The following is a 15,688-nucleotide window of genomic DNA, read 5'->3' as shown; positions in this document are numbered from 1 at the left end:
TTTTTCGCCAGCCTTAAGAGTTTTGAGAGACTTGACAATGAGAACTAGGTGCAATTCAATAAGTGAAGCCCTGACAGATCAAAGCATTCTCATACCTGTCCATTTTATTAACCGGTGGGGGTAATTACAGTTTGATTGACAGTTTGCAATGGGTTATGGGGGTCAGTTTAGCTCAGTTGGCTGGATGGTTGGTTTGCAGAGCAGTGTGATAAAATCAACGAGGTAAAAACAATGACTGCAGATGCTGGAAACCAGATTCTGGATTAGTGGTGCTGGAAGAGCACAGCAGTTCAGGCGGCATCCAAGTAGCTTCAAAATCGACGTTTCGGACAAAAGCCCTTCATCAGGAATAAAACCACTTGAATGCTGCCTGAACTGCTGTGCTCTTCCAGCACCACTAATCCAGAGCAGTGTGATGTCAACAGTGTGGATTCAGTTCCCATCACCAGCTGAGGTTACAATGAAAGACTCTTCTTCGCAACCTCTCTCCTCACCTGAGGTATGGTGGCCCTCAAGTTAAATCAGCACCAGTTATCTCTGTCTAGTGAGACAGTAGCCCCTATCGTCTGGTAAGACTATGGCAACTTGACAGTGGGCTATATTAGATCTGGAGCCCATGTATACCTTTTCCAATTATTATTTCAGTCACACCAGGTTTATCCTGGCCTGTAAATGATCCATCATCATCGTGATCCCCAAAACTTCAAATGGGCTAGCAATCTGGGAGAGGGAATTCAATTTAATTCTCCCCTTCCCTAGATAAGGGATGATGAGACCACTGGTGCTGGTGTGAGTACCATTGCTAATGACTTAGATGAGTTCAAGACAAGAGGAAGAGTGAATACTGGTCTATAAGCCTCAGCTCCACATTCTCTAAAGACCAACCAATGTTCCTTGAGTTATTTTCCCATTTGCTGTTCTTGAGTGTTGTTAGTAAGACCAGCATTGATTCCCACTCCCAACTGCCTGCAATACAGGAATAGTGAGGAATAGCTGGAGAAGCTACGAGGAACGATTAGAAAAGCTAGGGGCTGGTTTTCTTCAAACAGAAGAAGTGGAGGGTTGATTTAACCCAAGGTGCACAAAATAATGTGGACCCTGAATAGAGTGGACAGAGAAGGTCTATTCTCCCTAGCAGAGAGCTCAGTTATTTTTTTTTACACCTTTTTTCTTTTACCCACCCACACTACCGCCTAACTGCGGTAGCGCTATTTTTTCCCCAGCACCCATGGAGTATGTGTGCAGGATCTCCTAGTTATATATATATTTTTTCTTTTTTTTTCTTTTTTCCCGACACTACCGCCTAACTGCGGTAGTGCTTATTTTTTCCCCAGCACCCATGGTGTGTGTGTGCAGGCGTGAGACGCAGTGAAAGACACAAGGTGCACGAATCTTTATTCAATTTCCACCACCAGGAAGATATGAAAAACACCCGAGTGGCCAGTGACAAGCACTGCCCTTCACATCAAAGGGCAATGCTGTGTGTGCAAAACAGTGGAGGGGAGGGTAGGGACTAAATCAAAATAGAGTGAGAGCTCAGTTATCAAGGGAGACAGATTTACTCTGATTGGTTGAAGGATTAGAGGGGACATGAAGCAAATCTTTGTCAGCCAGAAGTTGGTAGGTCAGGAATTCACTGCCCAGTTGGTGGTGGTTTTCTTCAAACAGAAGAAGTTGAGGGTTGATTTGGAAAGCACCTAGACCCTGGACCTAAAAGTGCCGTAATCTGTACAGTTTTGGACGAGGATCTGGGAAGTAAGATTAGAATGGATGGTTATGCTTTTATCTTGTTTCACCTGTTGCAGATACAATGGGCCAAATGGCCTCTTTCCATGCCATAATTTACAATGACTCTCTAGCTCTACAGAACAAAGTATATGGCACAGGAAAACTCACAGTAAAGAGTGATTGGAAGAAGTAACATTCAAAAAAGGAACACAACAGATGTGTTGAAGTCTAAGGTAGTTGTCAACATGCAGCCTGTGTGAGTGTAAACACTCCCTTCAGAAAGATTGAAACTATCAAGATTGAGGTTGCCTACTTATTGCTGTATAAATGATACCTAGGTGGTTAGTTAGAATCAAGATTTAAATCAATCATGATCTAATTGGCTGGACAGCAGATTCAAAGCACTTAGCATTCTCATCCTGTTTTGTCTGTCAAGAGCTAGGAACTAACAGACCAGCCAGCAATTGCATGTGCAATTGTTCCAGTAGACAATACACAGCAACTGAGCTGGAGAGTCAAGGCTATGAACCACAGCACCAGCCTGGGAAGTCTCCAATCCAGATGGCGTGATATGTTGTAATTCAGAACCAACAGGTTTTTTTTTAAAACACTAAACCAATCTGTACAGGGATGATATGATGCAGCTTTGGCACAAGTAGCCATGCCTCCTGGCTCAGAGGCATGGACAGTACTACTGTGCCACAAGAATCCCAAATTCAAAGACCTTTTTTTTCCCACCCAGAAGTTCTATTACGCACACTGCCACTGGGTCAAAATCCTGCACTTCCCTGCCTCAGGGCATTGTGGGTCAACCCATAGCAGGTAGACCTCAGTGGTTCAAGAAGGCACCACCACCTTCTCAAGGGCAACTAAGGATGGGCTATCACTGCTGGCCAACAAGTGACACCCACATCCCACAGAGGAATAAAAGAAAAAGTGAAATGTCTGATGTGATAAATCATGTGACAGGCAGGCACTGTGTGGCATTACCAGGACCAGGTTGATTTTGTAAACTTGGGAGAGGAAGCCAGTGGCAGCAGAACATCTTGTCCCTAACCGTGTTATGCACAGCTGAGCGACCTTCCAACCACCATGAGATTTTCTTTGCTTTTTTATGACAATGGTAACCATTCCAGTAAAATACCCATGTGGCCAACTGAATATTTATCAACATTGTCCTTTGCGAGAAATGAAAGCCATCAAGGACAACAAAGAGCTTCTAAAATGTGATTATTTCAAAATATAATAGATAGCCAGAACTTAGAATGCCATCAGCTTCACTTTTAGTGGCTTCCATTGCCCATAATGGGCTTTGCATGTCAATACTGAGTTGGTTGCATAATACTATCACTGGTGGTGGTTGGTCGTTTAAAGAAAAAGCACAGGACAAATGGTAGAAAGGGGAAGTGATTGATGAATGGTCAAAATCACCCAGAAGCTGGAACTTCACAGCCTCGGATATCTGATAGCAGGAACATCCCAAAGCCTGTCCACCATTAATAAGACACAAGTCAGGAGTGTGATGGAATATTCCCCACGTTCCTGGATGAGTGCAGCTCCAACAACACTCAAGCAGCTTGACACCATCTAGGCCAAAGCAGCCCACTTGATTGGCACCAAATCTACAAGCATCCACTCCTTCCACCACCAACACTCAGTAGCAGCAGTGTGCACTATCTACAAAATGCACTGCAGAAGTTCATCAAAGATCCACAGACAGCACCTTCCAAATCCATGGCAACTTCCATCTAGAAGGACAAGGGCAGCAGATCCATGGGAGCATCATCACATGCAAGTTCCCCTTTAAGCCATTCACCATCCAGAGTTACAAATATATCACTGTTCCTTCACTGCCACTGGGTCAAAATCCTGCAATTCCCTGCCTAAGGGCATTGTGGGTCAACCCACAGCAGGTAGACTGCAGTGATTCAAGAAGACAGCTCACCACCACCTTCTCAAGGGCAACTAGGGATGGGCTATCAACTTTGGATATAGGTTTGTTCGCTGAGCTGAAAGGTTCATTTGCAGATGTTTCATTACCTCACTAGGTAACATCTTCAGTAGACTTTATGCAAAGCAATACTGAAACTTCCTGCTTTCTATTTATATGTTTGGGTTTCTTTGGGTTGGTGATGTCATTTCATGTGGTGAAATCACTTCCTGATATCAACAAACACATCGAGTTAGACCCCATCTACCACCCCCTGAGAAAAAGGACAGGAAGTGACTTCACCACAGGAAATAGCATCACCAAAGGAAATAACATCACCAACCCAAAGAAACCCAAAAATATAAATAGAAAGCAGGAAGTTTCTGCATTGCTTTGCATAAAGTCCACTGAAGATGCTACCTAGTAAGGTAATGAAATGTCTGGAAATGAACCTTTCAGCTCAGTGAGCGAACCTACATCCAAAACCTCAACCTGAGCTAGAAATCTTCTCAAAACTCACTATGGGCTATCAATGCTGGTCAGCCAGCGATGCCCACTCCCACAGACGAATAAAAGAAAAAGTGAAATGTCTGATGTGATAAACCATGTGACAGGTAGACACAGTGTGGCATTACCAGGGCCAGGTTGATTTTGTAAACTTGGGAGAGGAAGCCAGTGGCAGCAGAACATCTTGTCCCTAACCATGTTAGACTTTGATTTATTTTATTTCTTTAGTAGGAGGTCACATGATTTTAAATGGAGTGGGGAGTGCAAATGCTTTGTAACTTCTCCAATCTGACTGCAGAAGATCAAGGCACTCCTGGATCTCAGAGTTTTCAGAATGATGTTAGAATGCCTGAATAATGTGGATGTGAATATTTATTTTAAACCATCAAATATTTGGTAAAATATTATGAAGAAGCAATAAAAGTTGCTTTGCTCATCTGAATACTGCATCTTCCATGTTCGCTCCCAAAGTACTGAAATTAAATGATGCTTCAGGTAGTCGGAGTCTGTTCCAATAATTTCCTGACAACTGGTGTTTGCAAACAGTGAGGTTACAGTATGTTGCCATACACAAAGTGCCACAATTGTGTGGGACACTCAGGATGTAGCAGCGTGCCTATCCTTATCCCAGATCATTGCTGTATTAGTACAAGCAAAAACTTGGGAAAATCCCTGGATTTGTCCTAGAATGTCACAGGATGCTAATCACTTATCTAAGACATGCCATCCAAAGCTGCTCAGACAATTCAGCATATTGCTTACATAGCATTTGGATGGTAGTGGCATGTTTTTAATTTTGTCTTTACAAGGAGTGGGATCTTTTCCTTGTATCTTTGCTTTGTGTTCGCAGTTACATCAACTCCACGGAACTTCCCATCGCTTCCATTGAGGAGCAACTGAAGCACAACTTTGTGGAAGTAAATTTTAGTCAGCACAGAACCGACGGCCCCAGGATACAAATGGTGGTCCCACTGAGGTATCTCAACCATTAAGACCCTGTCGTTCTGCTGTGTTTTAATTGCTCTGACTTGATCTGGCAAGTCCACTTATTGTAACAAAAAAAAGCGCAACTACCACAGATGCTGGAAGTCAGAAACAAAAACAGAAATTGCTTAAGAAACCTCAGCAGGTCTGGCAGCATCAGTGGGAAGGAAGCAGACTTAGCATTTCGGGCCCACTGACCCTTCTTCAGAACTGATGGCTGCTAGGAAAAGGTTGGCTTTTATGCAGAAGATGGGGTGGAGGGAGGGGAATGCAAAGGAACCTCAATTATCCTGCATTTGGTTATCTGAATATCGGATTTTCCAGCAAGATCACAAGATCCCGATACTTGGCTAAACTGTTATCCGGCATTCGGTTAGCCAGAACTCGATTAACCGAATGAAATACTCCCCGCCCGCGTTCTTCGGAGAATCAAAGTTCCTCTGTAAATGATAGGTGGAGATAGAGCCCAAAGATAGAGAAGGTAAAGGATTAGAGTGGTGCTGGAAAAGCACAGCAGGTCAGGCAGCATCCAAGAAGCAGGAAAATTGACGTTTCGGGCAAAAGCACCACTCTAATCCGCACTCTGATCTCCAGCATCTGCAGTCCTCAGTTTTGCGTAAAGGACTGGGTGAAGGCCAGTCTGGGAGAATGAATCGCTGCTAATGGGGATCAATAGAGGCTGACAATGGGTTATATGTAGTAGCAGCCCATATGATAACAAGGCCTGGTGTGTGGGGGTTAGGGGAAGGACATGGGGGAAGGTTCTCAAGCCCTAAAGTTGTTGAATTCAGTAATAAATCTAGAAAGCTGTAGAGTTCCCAAGCGGAAAATGAGGTGCTGTTTTCCAGTTTGAGCTGAGCTTAGCTGGAGCAGTGCAGCAAGCCTGAGACAGAGGTTTTGGCCTGGGAACTATTCCTTCACTGTCTTTGGGTCAAAATCCTGGAATTCCCTCCTGAAGGGCATTGTGGGTCAACCCACAGCAGGTGAACTGCAGTGGTTCAAGAAGGCAGCTCACCATCACCTTCTCAAGGGCAACTAGGGATGGGCAATAAATGCTGGCCCAGCCGGTGACACCCACATCGCACAAAAATGAATCCACACAAAAAAGGACAGGATAGTGTGTTGTAGCGGCAAGCAGCTGGAAGCTCAGGGTCTCTTTTATGGACAGAACATAGGTGTCCTGTGAAGCAATCACTCAGTCAGCGCTCTGTTACCCCAATGTCGAGAGACCACATTGTGAACATTCATTTCAACTTCAGTGATCTGTCCCAGCACACGTAGTTGCAATTATCACGAGAACAGAATGTTTGCAATTCAATTATCTATTGAACATCTGGTGGTATTCCTGTTTGTCAGACATGGTCATAGTGCTTTATTCTAATCCATTGCATTTTGCTTTGGTTGCAATGGCAATGTCACTGGACTAGAAATTCAGAATCCCAGGGAATTGCTTTAGAGACATGGGTTTGAATACCACCATGGCAGGTGGTAAAGTTTGAATTCAATGGAGACCACATTGATCAATATTGAGTGTTGTCTTAAATAGAAATTCATCAGTTTCATTAATGTCCTTTATAGGAGGAAACTTGTCATCCTTTTTTGATCTGGTCTACATGTGACTCCAGGCCCACAGCAATGTAGCTGATTCTTAATTCCCTCTGGGTAATTAAGGATGGGTCATAAATGCTGACTTAGCTAGGAACACTCATGTCCTGTGCAAAAAATGTTTGAGAGTTGATTTTCCACCCAGTTTTCTACAAGAGAGAGTTAATATGAGTCGGGAAAGCTCAGAGGGGTCCGAAGTCACTGTGGCATTAATATTGGTCTGAAAGTTTGAATGGAGAAATCTCTACAGCCCGTTTGATCTTAAGTTGGCCGGACATCAGAACATTTCAGAAACAAGCTAGTTTTTACATGCTTTGGGAGGGATGGTGGGGATTTAAATTTGAGTTTGGAGATGAACTGAATAAATTATATTGAGATCTGTAACAATAATAGGTTATATTGTAAAACCACATTGAGGATGTGGACAGTGTATGAGCAGACGGGAATGATCACAAATTGTTCGAAGTTAATTTCAACTGAAATAAAACTAAAAGTTTAACTTTGGTAGAACTCGGTAATCATATTGTTGTTCATCATTTTAATAATTTAGAGTAAATAATTTTGTTTTATTTTGAGCTGTTTTCTGATTTCCCTCTTTTTGCAGCACTGAGTGTAGTTCAGGCAAGGTGACCTCGCTAAAATGTTTAGGTAAGTTCATAGAAACATGGAGTGATTATTCTGTTGAAGTTACCAAAGACATGAGTTATCGTTAACAACAGTTTACATAGCTCCTTCAACACAGACTTGCATCCCTCAGCATTTTGCACAATAGGTCACAATAATACCTAATTTTATTAGGGTTCGGGTTGGAGTCCACAATGGATAGTATTAGGACATGTGAACGTAAGCTTGTTTAAAGATGTAGGTTTTAATGCAGATCTGAAAGGTGAGGAGGGAAGGAAACAGAATGGTTTAGGGGTGAAATTTCAGAGCAGTATTGGAATGATGGTCGGGTAGAGGAATGCCAGAGTTGAAGAAATGGAGAGTCCAAGGGGGTGAAACTTTGGGGTTGTTAGAGGTCAGAAGGGATCTAAAGGGAGAGAATTTTGGTTGGCATGGACTGAAGGGTCTGTTTCCTTCTGTTTCTATGACTCTATGACAAAAGTGCTGGGGGAAGTGAGGGGGTGCATGTCCAATGTATTTGAAATTGATGGACATGTAGAGAGACTGCTTGGAAAGCAAATGGAATCTTTGACATTATTGAAGCAATGATTGAATAAAAAAAAACTCCAGTGAGTTGTCTATTTGGAAATAGCAGAGTATGTCAATGTAAATTCATCAAAAAAAAATTACTCAGCACACTTTTACCCACTACCCAGTACTGAAATTCCTTTTATAAATGGCAAAGACAAACTGCACTTACCTAGCAGCCTGATCAGTTGAGAAGTTGCAGTGTTATTGGAGAGCATATAGGATATTAATATGTTAGAGAGATTAATGAACAAAATATTAACATGGGAAAGTGATTGACAAATGGAAATATAAATATCTTACACATGCTTTTGGTAAATTTGGCAATTAGTGGTGTCGATTGTTAATAACCAATCCAGCTAGGTCTTTTTCAATATATAATTTAAGTTATATCACACTAAACTTTTGCTCTAAATTCTGTGTCTTACGATCTCATACTGCACAACCACCTGATAAAGGAGCAGTGCTCCGAAAGCTAGTGCTTCCAAATACATCTATTGGACTATAACCTGGTGTTGTGTGATTTTTAACTTTGGTAAATTAAATTTACAAGACAATTGGGCTGCAATACCATTCGTTGCCTTCAGGTGACACTGTTGAGACAACAGTGTAAGCACTGTCCTTTTTTTGCAGATTTGGGTTAAATGAGTGCATTTACAAATGGGTCATTTTCATCGTTGTTTGCTCAAAGCAGCAAGCTGAAAAATGCAATCGTCTGCAGGGGGCTACGAGCAATTTTTGAACAGGCATGGAATCGTGTGAGCAAGATGGGGGTGAAGGGGCAGGGTGTGAGTGAAGGTGTTCCTGTGAGAAGGTAGAGACAGAAAGATGTGACAGAAAGGATTGAGCACAAGGCAATGAAGAATTAATGGAATACTTTTAAAGAATGAGCAATTTGAGAGGGTCAAGAAGAGTTACGAGGATGTTGCCAGCGCTGGAGGCTTTGAGAGGGTATATAGGCTGGGTCATTTTTTCACTGGAGTCCAGGATGATCTTACAGAGGTTAATAAAATCATGAAAGGCATAGATAAGGTGAAGACCAAAGGCCTTTTCCCTAGGGTGAGTTAAAAACTAGAGGGCATATTTTTAAAGTGAAAGAAGAAAGATTTAAAAGGGACCTGAGGGGCAACATATTCACACAGAAGGTAGTTCATATGTGGAATGAACTGTCAGAAGTAATTTGGATGCGGGTACAGTTACATCATTTAAAAGACATTTGGATGGGTACATGAATAGGAAAGATTTAGAGCAATATAAGCAAAGTGCAGGCAAATGGGACTGGTTTAGTTTGGGAAAGCTGGACTGAAGGGTTTGCTTCCATCTGTTTTCCATGATAAAGTGGTTGGAGGTTGCATGTCTATTGATATTTGAAGTCAACGGGCACATTGAGAGAATGATTGGAAAGCAAATGGAATCTTGGCTTTGAAGAACAGAGCCCACTTTTGAGTTACAAAGTAGGAAAGTCTTTACAAAGATTCTCCACACCTGGAGAATTGCATGCAGGCCTGGTCACCACACTTCAGGAAGGATGTGACAGTCCTTGAGAGCGAGCAGTTGAGAGTTGCCAAAAAGACGCTGGATGAGTTTATGACTAGGAAGGGTTTAGAGGGATATGAGCCAAAAGCTGGCAAATGGGACGAGATTAGTTTCGGATATCTGGTCAGCATGGATGAATTAGATGGAAGGGTGTGTCCCCATGCTGTCTGTCTCTATTACTCTATGGTTCCTGGGATGTGAGATTTTCCCTAGAAGGTAGGGTTGGAGAAGCTAGGGTTGATCTTCTTGGAGCGAAGGAGATTGAACCTGTGTATAAGTTGTACATGATTGTGGCAGGATTAGATAAGGTAGATAAGGAAACTCTTGTGATCTATTGATGATGTAAGAAATAGAGAAAACAGACTTAAGATTCTGGGCATGGATTGTCAGGGAAATGCAGGGAAGAACTTTTTTATCAGTGGTAATGAGCTGGAACTCATTTCCTGCGAGGGTGTTGAAAGCTGAGATTAATGATTTCAAAAGGATGTTCGAATGAAACGTGAAGGAAATAGACTTGCAAAGTTGAGATGACAGGAAAATGGGACTGACTTGGTTGCTCTGCAGAGAGCTGGCATTATCTCAATGGGTCAAATGGCCTCCTACTGCACTGAATCTGACTCTCTGACTCTAGAAAGGAGGAAGGAACACACAGTGAGGACAGTTTAAGAAAAAAAATCTCAAACCTGTAGTTTGCCCTAAAATCTGTGTCATTTCCCTTCTGCAGAATGTGGCTCCAGGCCTCAATACACATCTAGGATAGTTGGTGGGAATGTCTCAGTGGTTGGTCATTGGCCATGGCAGGCAAGCCTTCACTTCGATGGACAGCATCTGTGTGGGGGATCCATCATCGCTTCCCAATGGATAGCGACGGCTGCACATTGTGTCGTTGAGTAAGTCATTGCCTCATGACTTGAATCAAATATCGTGATAACAAGTACTAAACGTATCAGATCATTGGGGTATGGATTAGATTGATGGCTTTGGGCTACCAAACAAAGACATTGTTCTTTATCAAATCACAGGGCAGTAGTCATTCCTGACTAAAGTATAAATTCCCCTCTCCTGCACTCAACTACAAGATAAAGGTCAAGTCAGTCACAATTGATCATTGACTACATCAGCTCAATCCTTTGAATTCTTTCCTTTCTGGTACGTTCTATGACTCTCATTCTTTATCGCACTCAATATACCTCTCTCAGGCCAATGGGTAGAAGGTAGACATGGAGAGCAGATCATTCAACCTCTTCCCAGCCTATTTGTGTCAATAGGACAAAGAACCATAAAACATAGGAGCAGAATCAGGCCATTTGGCTCATCGGATCTTCTCCACCATTTGATCACAGTGGATATGTTTCTCAAGCCCATCGATCCAGCATTTCTTAAATCATTCCCCAGTTTCTTTCCCAGTTCCATGCTGCAACTCGATCCATTTTTGGACTATCTGGTGACAAACCTCCATGGAATCACTGAATGACAGCACAGAAGGAGGCCATTTAATACAGTGCGTCTACTCTGACTCTCCCAGTGAACAATTTGCCTGGTTCCTCTGCCCCACTTTCTCCAAGTAGCCCTGCACTTTGTTCCTCTTCAGATGCTAATCCAATTTCCTCTTGAACACCTCAGGTGACCCCACTTTCACCACATTCTCAGGTGCTCCATTCCAGATTTTAGTTACTCCTTCTACTTAAAGAGTTTTCTCCTCAAGTCTCCACCGTTTGTCTTGCCTTACGTCTGTTGCCCTCTCATTAACAAGCCTTCCCCAATTGTGACAGCTTTACTTTATTTAATTGGGGTCTAAATTAATTTAGGATATCTGGTCGGCATGAACAAGTTGGACTGGAAGGTCTATTTCCTTGCTGTCCAACTTTATAACTCTATGACTTTATAGACCCCTTTAGATTGTGAATATGTCCAACAAACCCCCTCTCAATCTTCTCTTCTGCAAGGAAAGTCATCCTAATTTTTCCAATCTATCTACATAGCCAAAGTTTCTTATCATTGTTTCCATTCCTGTGTGTCTCTCCAATACCTTCACACGTTTCCAAAAATGTCTTGCACAGATCTGGACACACACTCCAGATGAACCAGTATTTTATACAGATTTGACATAGTTGAGTTATTACCTCCTCCTTGCTAACATACCTCCCTTACACTCTGTAAGTCTCACTTGAGAAGTGAAACTGACTCAACATTGGGAAAGACTCTAAGTTCACACCTTTAATACATCGTCTGAGCTAAGATAGCACCTATTGTTAGATAAACTGAAGCCACCTTGAGAATGTAACTTAAAAGGAGTTCTCAAATTTACATATTAAAGAGCCTAACCAGCAGATCCCATCCTAAAAGATGCAAAACTTGATCTAAGTTTATTTCATATATCATTACAACTCCGTGACACTGTAACCCTTTTGCTATAAATTTTGTGTTTTCTGGTCCTGCTCCACAACCACCTGATGAAGGAGCAGCACTCCGAAATACAGGAATACAGGTTAATGGTAGGGTTCTTAGTCAGGTGGAGGAGCAGAGGGATCTTGGGGTCTATGTTCATAGATCTTTGAAAGTTGCCACTCAGGTGGATAGAGCTTGTAAAAAGGCCTATGGTGTTTAGTGTTCATTAGCAGAGGGATTGAATTCAAGAGTCGTGCAGCTGTACAGGACTTTGGTTAGGCCACAGTTGGAGTACTGTGTGCAGTTCTGGTCGCCTCACTTTAGGAAAGATGTGGAAGCTTTGGAGAGGGTGCAGAGGAGATTTACCAGGATGTTGCCTGGAATGGAGAATAGGTCGTACAAGGATAGGTTGAGAGTGATGGGCCTTTTCTCATTGGAACGGCGAAGGATGAGGGGTGACTTGATAGAGGTTTATAAGATGATGAGAGGAATAGATAGAGTAGACAGTCAGAAACTTTTTCCCCGGGTACAACAGAGTGTTACAAGGGGACATAAATTTAAGGTGAAGGGTGGAAGGCATAGGGGGGATGTCAGGGGTGGGTTCTTTACCCAGAGAGTGGTGGGGGCATGGAATGCGCTGCCTGTGGGAGTGGCAGAGTCAGAATCATTGGTGACCTTTAAGCGGCAATTGGATAGGTACATGGATGGGTGCTTAAGCTAGGACAAATGTTCGGCACAACATCGTGGGCCAAAGGGCCTGTTCTGTGCTGTATTGTTCTATGTTCTATGAAAGCTAGTGCTTTCAAACAAACCTGTTGGACGATAACCTGGTGTTGTGCGATTTTTGACTTTGCCCACCCCAGTCCTACATCAGCACCTCCAAATCATCCCTTATTAAGGGCTATGAAGTTGAGTGTTTGCTGAACCATCAAAGATCGTATCATTTTGGTGCTGTTTACTTGTTTGAAATGTCAGCTGCTGACAGTCAACAGCGAATCTGGGACCTGCTGATTGTGAGGGTCCAATAGTCTATCCCTCTAACTCTAAATCACTCTAACTAACCAACCTGAGATTTCTGGGTAGAGCTAGACACTGAACAGAAAGGGAATGCACATGGAATGTGCCACCCTGAAATATGGTGGAGGCAGGTTAAATTAAGGCATGCGACAGGGTGCAGGATGACTGTTCTGATTGAAATGGTTTGCAAGGTGTTTGGGAAAAAGGAAGGAGACTGGCACAAGGTAATCAAATCGATGCAGGTACAATGGGCTCCCTTTCCACCATAACAATACCACGACTCTCTCTGAGGAAGAGAGTGAGGTTTTTGGAAGGGATTTCTGAACATGGAGCTTGGGCAGTTGAAATCGTGGCAAACAACGCTGGAGTTATGGAAATTGAGGACTGCTCCAGAGATCAGAGTTGGAGAAGCTTCCTAATCTCAGGCACATGTGGGCTTGGAGGAAGTAACAGACTTAGGGAGGGCATGGAGGGATTTGAACACAATAATGAGAATTTGAAAATTCTCCCCCTATTCAGCAGGGTGCCAATACACCTTAATAAATCCACACAGGCGATGGGTAAATGGGACATTTATCCATCCATGCCTGGATAAGCACAATCCCAACAACACTCAAGAAGCTTGATACTACCCAGGATGTAGCAGCCCGGTTGATTGGCACCACATCCACAAGCATCTACTCCCTTCAACACTGATGCTTAATAACAACAGTGTGTACCATTTACAAGATGCACTGCAGAAATTCACCTAAGATCATCACACAACACTTTCCACGCTCATGGCCACTTCCATCTAGAAGGACAAGGGTGGCGCATTCAAAGGAACACCACCACTTGCGAGTTCCCCTCCAAGCCACTTACCATCCTGATTTTAAAATATATCACTGTTCCTTCACTGTCATTGGGACAAAATCCTGGAAATTCCTCCCTCGTGGCATTGTGAGTCAACCCACAGCAGGTGGACTGCAGCGGTTCAAGAAGGCAGTTCACCACCACCACCTTCTCAAGGGCCAGCGATACCCACATCCCACAAATATATTTCAAAAAGCATGGTATGAAACAGGATGTGGTGCCAGAGCACACTTCCAGGTGGTGACACGTGAGAGGGTTAGAAATGTCCGACCTGAGCTTCGGGAGGACAATTAGCAAAATAGCCTTGGTAATGGAGGACAGAGAGCACATGGGAAGGACGTGCCTGCATTAGCATCTGAAAGGGTAGAGGACAGCAAGCTAAAATAACCATTAAAAACTATCTCTCACCTTGAGATTTTAACTTTATGTGAATAATATTTAAATCTTACCCGAAAGTGTGACTTCTTATTTGGGAGGGGAAGGGCATATCTCTGAACCAGCATTTCAATAATGTGTAGCCTAATTCAGTGCTGTCCATTCTGGTTTCAGGTTTATATTTCTCTCCTCATGGAAGGTCTATGTTGGAATTGTAGAACAGCCACTGACTGATAGCTCATCCTACATTGTGGAGAAGATCATACATCACAAGAAATACAAAGGAAGGACTTATGATTATGACATTGCACTCATCAAACTGGCGAGGCCATTGATGTTTAATGGTAACTTTATCACTGATTTTGCGAGCTCATGAAAAGATCCTTAATTTTGTTCTTTGGACCCATTCTAAAAATTAAATGGAATGACAATTGTCTAAGAGGAACATTAGCTACCTTTTCATTCAGGCACTTGATCAAGATAAAGAATCCCTACAGTTTGGAAACAGGCCATTTGGCCCATCAAGTCCACACCAACCCTCTGAAGACCAGCCCACCCGATATTTCCCACAGCTCATTCAGTAACCTGCACATCCTTGGACATTATGGGTAATTTAGCATGGCCAATCCACCTAACCTGCATATCTTTGGATTATGGGAGGAAGCCCACACAGACACAGGGAGAATGGGCAAACTCCACATAAACAGTTACCTAAGGCTGGAAATGAACCTTGGTTGCTAGCGCTGTGGGGTAGCAGTGCTAACCACTGTGCCACCATTCCACATAGTCCAAGTTGCTTAGGTAAAAGCCTCTTCCTTTTGCTAAACTATAGCATTGCCATCTGAGAAGGGAGCTAGGCCTACTTTCAATACAGTTCTCGCAGAAGCTGAGCCCACAGTAGAGTGACTGTACATAATTACAACTCACTTCACACTGACACTGGACTCAGTAACTACACAAAAGGCAAGTGTTGCAAATTGGTATTTCACAATATCCTTCTGCTGAGGATAAAACTTCTTGAAGATTAACTACCACAATGCAACTAAATCCAGGCTTACTGTAGGAATTAGCAGGTTTGCTGATTCGGGGATATATCTGACTCAGCATGGTTTTGCCTTCAAAAGATAGTATTGAGTTGTGGTCAGAGTAGAGAGAGCTCTATTCTGATCAGACTGTTGACCTGTCTGACTATGCAGTACGCAGGCTGAAGACTGTCAGAATGATTCAAGGAAGGTTCATGACCATAACCCTAACCCTAACCTATCTGGATCATACAAAACCTAGATAATTTGTTAACTTGGTGAAGAGAGATTGACTTGGACTCATGTCCAATAATGCCTCAACATTAAAATTCTCATTCATTGTTTTCATCATCAGTCATAGCATTGCTATCGCTGTCATCTCCATCAGATCTACATCCTCTGAAACCGCTGCATTCGCCCAACTCAGTACCCATCCACCTTGCCAATTTTCATTAATGCCAGCTTGATGATTGGACCATTAGCTGCTTGAGTCTGAAGCTTTAGACTGGCAAGAGAGATGGGAGAGCTTAGAAACAGAGGGCATTGTCTCAAA

General features: G+C 42.8%; 1 protein-coding gene across 1 annotated transcript in view; it reads left to right on the top strand.

Annotated features, from left to right (window-relative positions):
• LOC140485874 (transmembrane protease serine 3-like) overlaps positions 1–15,688 on the top strand; it is a 60,458-nt gene that overhangs the window by 29,192 nt on the left and 15,578 nt on the right. Inside the window, exons 6-9 of the mRNA XM_072584327.1 lie at positions 5,016–5,141; positions 7,359–7,402; positions 10,206–10,371; positions 14,288–14,457. Of these exons, the coding sequence (XP_072440428.1) occupies positions 5,016–5,141; positions 7,359–7,402; positions 10,206–10,371; positions 14,288–14,457 (506 nt within the window). The remainder of the gene's footprint in view (positions 1–5,015; positions 5,142–7,358; positions 7,403–10,205; positions 10,372–14,287; positions 14,458–15,688) is intronic.

Source organism: Chiloscyllium punctatum, chromosome 15, assembly GCF_047496795.1.
Source record: "Chiloscyllium punctatum isolate Juve2018m chromosome 15, sChiPun1.3, whole genome shotgun sequence".
In the NCBI taxonomy this organism is placed as follows: Eukaryota; Metazoa; Chordata; class Chondrichthyes; order Orectolobiformes; family Hemiscylliidae; genus Chiloscyllium; species Chiloscyllium punctatum.
This window is presented reverse-complemented; position numbering and strand designations above follow the sequence as displayed.